Here is a 9,849-nt window from a genome sequence, read left to right as displayed (position 1 = left end):
TTAACTCTGTTTTCTCCTCCACAGATGCTGCCAGACTTGCTGAACTTTTCCAGCAACTTTGTTTTTGTTCCTGATTTACAGCATACGCAGTTCTTTTGGTTTTTATGAGAAAGGGGAAATTGCAGTTTCAGAAACTGGTCAATACCAGTAGAATAGTAACTTTTCAAAATTAATCACTATAAACTATAAATAGCTTGAATGTTTTAAGATTTTGGATTATTTTTGTTCAATTTCAGAAAAACATTGTATGCCTATGGTAACTTTAAAGTCTTGCAGTTATTTTCCTGTTCAGTCATAGTTATGCTATTTTATGGAAAGATGCTAAATGGTGATTATATGTTTCCTCTCTGAAATGCATTGAAAGTGGTAAACAATCTTTGGCTTTTGCCTATCTTCACAACAATGAAAGAAAAAGATTTACTTGCATTTTTGCAAGTGTTGTCAAAGTACTTCATCACTAAGATTTGCTAATTAATTCTCTTGACCACACCTTATAGTGCAAGAGAATTATAGACTGGATCATCTTTGGCTTGAAGGTGTGCACTCTTGTCTCTTAAGGCAGAAGGCAGTTTGTTTTAATTCCAGTCTGGTGATTTGAGTACATAATCCAGGTTGTTCCTTTTCTCAAGGAGTTCTGAGAAGTGCTGCATTGGTAAGAGGCCTGTTTTTTGACTGGGCTGTGCTGTTTCATTCGGAATGAAAGATCCCATGGCAATGTACAATACTGACGAAGGCATTGACCGGATGCCCTTGACAATGCTTATTTCTTACCCAACATTACTAAGCTAGATTTATCTGGTCATGTATCTCTTGTTTGTGTGACCTTGTGCACAGAATTATCTGGAGTATTGACTGTACCTAAACTGCTTCATTGGCCATTAAGTAGTTTTTGGATATCCTGAATTTGAGAAAAGCTACATGGATGTAAGGTGACTCTTTATCAATTTTTCCTCCTTGCTTGATTCACGCAGTAGAGAAGCTGCATAAGGTTCACATCACAGATGGTAAAAGCCTGTTGGACCACCAGGTTCCTCTTCCTCCATGTTGCAACTGCACAGTTTGTGTCTTTTATTTTTATTTTTATTTTTGCTTCATGTACCAGTATCGCAGATCTTTGAGATCTTTAATGTTGCTCCATATTAATTGTGTTATAAGACAAAGCTTATGTTTGTTTAGATCAAATAAGAACTCTGAAAATTATTGTATTTAGTTGGGCAATGGCGAAGTCTTACACCTAAATGAACAAATATGTTTTGTTATAGATGATGGTTCAATTATTGGATAATTAGGAATATAAATTCATTTGGCCTTTCTTTTTTGTTGGATAGAATAAAAACAGAAGGACTAGGCTATTTGGTCCTCGAGCCTGCTCCATTATTCAAGAAGACTGTGCTGATCCAATCTTGACCTTAACTCCACTTTTCTGCCTGTGCTCTGTAGCCATTCAGTCCGTAGATCAGAAATAGACTGGAGTTGGCCTTGAATATATTCAGTGACTCAGCTTCCATAGCTCTCTGAATAAAGAATTCGAAAGATTTATCACCCTCTGAGAAAATAAATTCGTTCTAATCTCTGAAATAGTGACACCTCATCCTGAAAATTTGCATTGTAGTCGCAGATTCCCTCATGAGAAATAAAACCTTCTCAGTGTCTTCCCTGGCAAGGCCTTCAGAATATTACCACTTCTAATATGATTATCTGTCATTCGATTACACTGTAAAGGTGATAGGCCCAACTTGTTCAGTCTTTCCTCATAAGATAACTTCTTGATTCCAGGAGTCAACTTCATATACAGTTTCTCTAAACTGCCTCTGATATAAAGATATCTGTGTCATTGAAAGCCAAAGTTGGAGGAAGGGGAAAGAGCAGAAAATTTCATTTGTCAAGTTGGGCACTTCCTTTAAATTTAATTTGCTTGATGTTTATCACAATGAATCCTTTCCTCTGGGCTTTGAAGATTTAACTTTGAAATTTGCTAGGTGTGGTTTAGTGTGATTGGAGTTTGAAAATTGGTTTGCGTTTTGTCAGAAGTCATTTAAAAGAAATGCCTTTCTGTGTTTGTTATAGGGATGCTTGGAATTCCCTGGGAGACATGTCGAAAGAGGAAGCTATGATTGCCTATGTTGAGGAAATGAAAAAGGTAGGATAAGTTGTGACACAGATTTTTGAAGCTTAGCTTATAGTTGTAACTAATTACATTTGTGATTTATGCACTTTGAGGGATCCATGCAAATGTTCATGTATCCTAGAATATGTCTGTTATCCCAAGAAAATAATTGTTATAATTGTGAAAGCTGCTTTTAATTTTTAAGGTGACAGAAGCAAGATGTGAACAAATAAAGAAACTAATGAGTTTTAGGTACTTTCATGGATTCCATTGTGGTGTGAGTTCATATATTGATCTTACATTGATCTTCAGGGAATATGAAGTGCTAGAGACATGAGGCAAACTACAATTAAATGGAGTAAATTACTAGATGGAATATAAGTTTAAAAACCAAGAGCTGGAAGGCCAAAAGGGAAAGAGGGAGAGCCAGAAGGATGGACAGACAATATTGGGAAGGAAGGACCCAGACAGAGGGACAGGAGAGAGAAAGACTGGGAGAGAACTGGATGGATGGGAGCGAGGTAGCTACACAAGTGGGCAGGGAAGAGGGAGCTGGAGCTGGATATACAGACACCAAAGGGAGAGGAACACATAAATTGCCAGTTTTGTTTAGAGTAGAGGAGAGAAACTCAGAAATTCCAAACTTGTTTTAGGAAAGCTAGACTAGAGATGCTCAGGTGAGGAATGAGTCAACAACAGGGAAAAACATACTTGACCTCATCCTCACAGATCGGTCTGTCGCAATTGCATTTGTCCATGAGATGCTGTGGGCCATCAACAGCAGCAGAATGATACTCCAACACAACCTGCAACCTCATTGCCTGGCACATCCCCCCACACTACCATTACCATTAAACCAGGAATTCAAATCTGATTCAATGAAGAGAGCAGGATGGCTTGCCAGGAGCAGCATTGGGCATACCTAAAATTGAGTAGTCCACCTGCTGAAACTACAAAACATGACTACTTGTATGAAGCAGCAAGTGGTACAGAGTTAACTAGTTCCCCCAACCAGTGGATCTGATCCAAGCTCTGCAGTCCTGCCATTTCCAGTCGTGAATTGTGATGGACAATTGTAAACCTCACTGGAGGAGGAAACTCCACAAATAGCTCTGTGTTCAATGATGGGGGAGCTCAACTTATCCGTACAAAGGATAAGGCTGAATCATTGACAACAGTCTTCAGCCAGAAGTGTCAAGTAGATGATCCATCTCAGACTCCTACAGATATCCCCAGCATGCCAATCCTCAGTGAGTTTGACGCACTCTATAGGACATGAATGGCTGAAGATGCTAGATACTGCAAAGGCTATGGGCCTTGACACCATTCCAGTAGTAGTACTGAAGTCACATGCTCCAGAACTTGCTGTGCCCCTATCCAAGCTATTCCAGTACAGCTGTGACACTACAACCTACTCAACAATGTGGAAACATGCCCAGCTTCAATCTAGCCAATTACTTGTCCATCAGTATACTGCTGATGATCAGTAAAATAATAGAAGGGTTTATCAACAGTGCTGTCAAGCAGTATTTGCTGAAATATAAGTGGCGCTGAGCTTGGATTCTGCCAGGGCCACTCTGATTTTTGACATCATTACAGCCTTGTTTCAAAAATGAACAGAAGAACTGAATTCCAGAAGTGAGGTGAGAGTGATTATCCTTAATCTCAAATCTGCATTTGACTGATAGTGGTATCAAGGAGCCCTAAATTAGGAGGAAGGTGCTGTGAATTCATGCCCAGCACCAAGTAAAATGTTTGTGGTTGTTCGAGGTCGGTAATCTTGGCTCCTGGACATCTTTATACTTCCTCAGGACAGGGTCCATAGCTCAACCATTTTCGATCGCTTCATAAGTCAAAAGTGGGATGTTCGTTGAACAATTTCTGGCATCACTTGCAACTGCTCAGATAGTTAAGTAGTTGTTGTCCAAATGTTGCAAAACATTGGTGGAGGGGGGCAACAGGTGGGACTTGAACCTGACCCTCCAGGTCCGGGGTTGCGGACACTACTGCTGTGCACATGAGGGCCTTAGAATTCAAACTTCGCATTAAACTGTGGCAAGATTCGAACCAAGGTCCCTGGAATATTAGCTGGGATCCTGAATTAATTGTCTAGCAATAATACCGTCAGACCATTACCTCCTCATAATGCCCTGTTGCACTCCATTTTAAAGTTTTTTGCGATGTTTTGTTTTCTTGTTATTCTCTGTCTTTGTATTTTAAAATTCTTCATATGAGATTTTGTTTGTTAGCACAGTATTAGCAGTCGGAATTTGGCCATTATATTTGAATGAATAAAAAGTCCTAATAGCTTCCTGTGCTGCCTTTATTTTCATCTGATTTGGAAAGTACTGACTGAAGAAAGTTGGCATGGTGGAAAGGAGTGTGTATGTAATGTTTGAGCTCGAAACATAGTGCTCTGTCTGTGCCTATTTTCTGATTTTCATACTGCTAAGCATATAAAGGTGATACTGTACCAGAAATATCATAATTACAGATTTTGCTTCCAGATACTAAATTGCTGCTGCTATTACACTTTGTTAATCTTTGAAATTGGGTAATACTAACTAACCAGAGACAAAGGTTGAGCTCAAGAAGTTTTCACAATTCTGAAAGGAAAATAAAGAACAGATTACCAAATTAAATAACATTTTACAACTTTAAGACAAAATACAGCAAGGATATTAATGTTTACTCCTTGTTTTATGCCGCATAGAATGTCAAAGCATAGCTTAAAATTTAAAAGTCATATGCTGGAATGATTAGTCTTTGAATCCTTGTATGACCTTGGAGTATGTATTGGTCACAATGAATTTGTTTCTAATTAAAATGAAGAAATAATCATCCTCACCTGTTCTTGCCAAAATCGTATACCATTCTGTTTTCACTCTTTTCACTTGGCATAACTTTTGCCTGGCTTTCTGCACCAGTTCCTGGCCTTTTGTTTGGAAGTGTTGAGTTCTTCTTTTAACTCTGTGTTTGAACCGTATAAACATATTGGGAATGCAGCATCTTGTATTTTGAAGATCATACCTAATGTTGAATCAGTACTGCAACTGAAACAGAATGTGGACATTTACCAAAGAGCAATTTCATTGCTTGCTCAAATTTGCACCTGAAATAAAATTGATTTCTGTTGCTAAAAAGAATCTTGTTTATGTCCAATAGCTTAAAATCAAGAAGCTGTCTAAAGTCATTTTTGAATTTTTTCTTTTTTTTTGTTTCTGTGCTTTGAATAAATAAATTGCAGTTTAATTGTACCATTATTCTTTTAAAAAAATATCCAAGGTACTTGATAGAAATATAATTAGGCAAGATTGATATTGAGCTAGTGAAGGCTATAGTAAGAGGGCTCACTAAAAGTTTTGGTCAAAGAGAATTTAAGAAGGGTTTCAAGGTAGATCAGAGGCGCAGAGGCAGAGAAGTTTAGGAAGGAATTCCAGAGCTTGGGGCCCTTCTGTCTGAAAGAAATCATAGAATTGTACAGTATAGCCCTTTGGCCTGTCAATGTCTGCACTGACAGAAAACTACTGAATCTACATTAGTCCCACTTTCCAGCACTCGGTCCAAAGCCTTGAATATTTTGACACTAAGTGGTCATCCAAGTACTTCTTAAAAGTTGAATCAGAGATAGTAGGAACTGCAGATGCTGGAGAATCCGAGACAACAAGGTGCAGGGCTGGATGAACACAGCAGGCCAAGCAGCATCATAGGAGCAGAAAGGCTGACGTTTCAGGCCTAGACCCTTCAATGTTTCCTGTCTCAACTATCCTCCGAGGCAGTGCATTCCAGATTCCCACCACTCTCTGGGTGAAAAGATTTTCTACATTCCCCTTATCTCTCCTACCTTTTACCCTAAAACTTGGACCCCTTATTATTTATCCATCAACTAGGGAACAGCTGTTTCCTATTGACCTTATCCATGCCCCCCCAGTCAAACAGGTCTCCTGTCAGCCTTCTCTGCTGTAAAGAAAACAACCTGAGCTTATCCGGCCTCACTTCACAGCTAACTGTACCATCCCACGCAACATCCTTGAATCTTTTCTGCATCCACTGTTTCAGTTACATGTTTCCTGAATTTTGCTGACCAGTACTGCAAACAGTGCTTCTATTGTGGCCTAACCAAAGTTCTGTACACCTCCAGCATAGCCTCCCTGCTCTTATGCTTTACGCCACAAAGGCAAGCTATGCCTGCCTCTTTGTAGGTTACATGGAACAATCCCTCTTCCGTACCTGCACTGGCCCTAAACCCCACCTCTTCCTCCGTTACCTTGATGACTGTATCGGCGCCGCCTCATGCTCCCACAAGGAGCTTGAACAGTTCATCCACTTCACCAACACCTTCCACCCCAACCTTAAGTTCACCTGGACCATCTCCAACACCTGTCTCACCTTCCTGGATCTCTCTGTCTCCATCTCGGGCAACCACCGAGAAACTGATATCCATTTCAAGCCCACCGACTCCCACAGCTACCTAGAATACTCCTCCTCCCACCCACCTTCCTGCAAAAATGCCATCCCCTATTCCCAATTCCCTCGCCTCCGCCGCATCTCTCCCAGGATGAGGCATTCCACTTCCGTACATCTCAGATGTCCTCGTTTTTCAAGGACGGCAACTTCCCCCCTCAGTGCTCGAGAATGCCCTCGACCGTGTCTCCCGCATTTCCCGCAACTCATCCCTCACACCCCGTCCCCGCAATAACAACCAAAAAAGAATCCCCCTCGTCCTCACGTACCACCCCACCAACCTCCGGATCCAACGCATCATCCTCCGACACTTCCGCCATCTGCAATCTGACCCCACCCCCAAAGACCTTTTTTCCCTCCCCACCCTTATTTGCTTTCCGGAGGGACCGCTCTCTCCGTGACTCCCTTGTCCGCTCCACACTCCCCTCCAGCCCCACCACACCCGGCACTTTTCCCTGCAACCGCAGGAAGTGCTACATCTGCCCCCACACCACCTCCCTCACCCCCCTCCCAGGCCCCAAGAAGACTTTCCACATCAAGCAGATGTTCACCTGCACATCTGCTAATGTGGTAAACTGCATCCGCTGTACCCGTTGTGGCCTCCTCTACATCGGGGAAACCAAGCGGAGGCTTGGGAACTGCTTTGCAGAACACCTATGCTCGGTTCGCAATAAACAACTGCACCTCCCAGTCGCGAACCATTTCAACTCCCCCTCCCATTCCTCAGACGACATGTCCATCTTGGGCCTCCTGCAGTGCCACAACGATGCCACCCAACTGTTGCAGGAACAGCAACTCATATTCTGCTTGGGAACCCTGCAGCCCAATGGTATCAATGTGGATTTCACAAGCTTCAAAATCTCCCCTCCCACTACCGCATCCCAAAACCAGTCCAGCTTGTCCCCGCCTCCCTAACCTGTTCTTCCTCCCACCTATCCCCTCCTCCCATCTCAAGCCACACCCCCATTTCCTACCTACTAACCTCATCCCGCCCCCTTGACCTGTCCGTCCTCCCTGGACTGACCTATCTCCTCCCTACCTCCCCACCTACACTCACCTTTACTGGCTCCATCCCCGCCTCTTCGACCTGTCTATTTCCTCTCCACCTAGCTTCTTCTCTATCCATCTTCTATCCGCCTCCCCCTCTCTCCCTATTTATTTCAGAACCCCCTTCCCCTCCCCCATTTCTGATGAAGGGTCTAGGCCTGAAACGTCAGCCTTCCTGCTCCTATGATGCTGCTTGGACTGCTGTGTTCATCCAGGTCTACACCTTGTTATCTCCAAGTATCCCATATGGGTTTTTTTAACTATCCTATTAACCTGTCCTACCGCCTTCCAGGACCTGTGGACAAGTATCCTAAGATCCCCCTGTTCCTCTGAGCTTCCTAATGTCCTGCCATTCAGATTATTCTCTTGTCATCTTTCTTCTTTCAAAGTGCATCGTCTCAGACTTAGTGTTACATTCCAAATGCCACTGATACATCCATCTGTTTACATCCTTCTGTAACCAAAGACCACTTTCCTCTCTGTCAACAGTCCTTTCACCATTAACATTGAATTTCATGAAACACAGTTGTACTAGTTCCTCTGAGCATATGTTTATCCCAATCAAAATTCACCTGTCATTTTAATTGGTCCTATCAAGATAGACAAGTTCCTTTCTACTCCTTAGCTGCCTTCAGAGTTTTTGTATTAGCAAACATGATACTACCACAGCCAGATAGGAGCAAATTACTGCGGATGCTGGAATCTGTCCTGATAACAAAAATGTTGGTGATCACTGTGGATCAGGTAGCGTCCGTAGAGAGGGAGCAAGCAAACGTTTTGAGTCTAGATGACTATTCTTCAGCTCTGATGAAGAATCATCTAGACTTGAAACATTAGCTTGCTGTCTCTCAACGGATACTGCCTGACCTGCTGTGATTTCCAGTATTTTTTTGTTTTCACGACCACTGCCAACCTGTTTCATGTTTTCAGCATTCTTCACAGGATAATAAGGGCCCTTGGACAGAGCCATGGAACTTCAGTGGTTACTTGTTGCAGACAGATTTTTTTATTCTTTCTGAGCATCAGAGATGGCTGATGAAAAATAATGTGTACTCAAAGTTTCGAGTTTCTGCCATGGATCTTAATGTCACTGAACAGGCTGATTCCTGACCCACAGATCTTTGGTTACATGCACCAGGGCATATTACAAGTTCATGGGATCCAGAGTGCAGCATTGGCATCATTTTCTTTCCATCTGTACTGCTGAGTTACCTCATCACTCAGATGTTTGGTCTTGCAGTTTAATGAACAGGTTGTTGCCATTTTAAACAATCAGTAACGATCGCATCCCAAGCATTAATGTTGATGCTAAAATAAAATGGATGCTGGAAATCGGAAACAAAAACAGAAACTCTTCAGTTCTAATGAACAGTCACCGGATTTGAAATGTTAACTCTGCATCATTCCCACAGATGCTGTCAGATGCACTCCGTTTTGCCAGTAATTCTGTTAACATTGATGCTGTTGCGCTTCAAGGAGAGCTTCAGAGAATCTTTGACTCTTTCTTCTTCTTTGAAATATTAAGAGTTAATAAAACAGAACCTGACAGAGGAAGTGTTTTTTTTTGACTATCCAGTTCCAGTGTCCAGTCCGTCATAGTTCATTTTGCAGGGCCTTTGCTTAAATATTTGCAGTCTTGGCTTCGGAAAGGCACTGAGGTTTGTTTGGAGGTCCTCCTGTTGAATTCAAGTAATGAAATGGATGCATTGCTGATGGAATTTTTCGAGTGCTGCTCTGTGCCATTGATGCACAGTCCTGGTCAGCAATGCAGTATAGGAGTATGGTTGTGGCGCTGATTTATATATTAGAACTATGTAGAGGTCTTTGTTGCCAAACACTGGATGCTGTTGTCTGTAAAAAACTGAGCTATCACAGCTGATGTGTTGGTTTACCTTGTCAGTGTTGGCCTTTTGGGAGGGGCAGCTGTCCAAGGTCTTGCAAGTGCTCAACATATTGCAGAGTCTCTCCTGCAATATGCATGGCAGGTAGAATATTTTGTTGACTAGGTGTGGGTTGATATGAGTTTTGTTTTGTCAACCTTCAAGGACGGGCAAGTTGCTTGAATGTAGTATTGAAAGACATGCAGAATCTTCATATATCCAATTCAACATGAGAAAAATGGAATCAATTAAAATCCAGAGATAACACAGTGTAGAGCTGGAGGAACACAGCAGGCCAGGCAGCATCAGAGGAGCAGGAAAGTTGAATTTCGGGCCGGGACCCTTCTGAAG

General features: G+C 42.1%; 1 protein-coding gene across 1 annotated transcript in view; it reads left to right on the top strand.

The window, feature by feature from the left end:
* acbd5a (acyl-CoA binding domain containing 5a) overlaps positions 1–9,849 on the top strand; it is a 51,282-nt gene that overhangs the window by 6,506 nt on the left and 34,927 nt on the right. Inside the window, exon 2 of the mRNA XM_048613204.1 lies at positions 2,068–2,140. Coding sequence (XP_048469161.1) covers positions 2,068–2,140 — 73 coding nt within the window. The remainder of the gene's footprint in view (positions 1–2,067; positions 2,141–9,849) is intronic.

The sequence above is a fragment of the Rhincodon typus genome, chromosome 2 (assembly GCF_021869965.1).
Source record: "Rhincodon typus isolate 14 chromosome 2, sRhiTyp1.1, whole genome shotgun sequence".
NCBI classification, from domain to species: domain Eukaryota; kingdom Metazoa; phylum Chordata; class Chondrichthyes; order Orectolobiformes; family Rhincodontidae; genus Rhincodon; species Rhincodon typus.
This window is presented reverse-complemented; position numbering and strand designations above follow the sequence as displayed.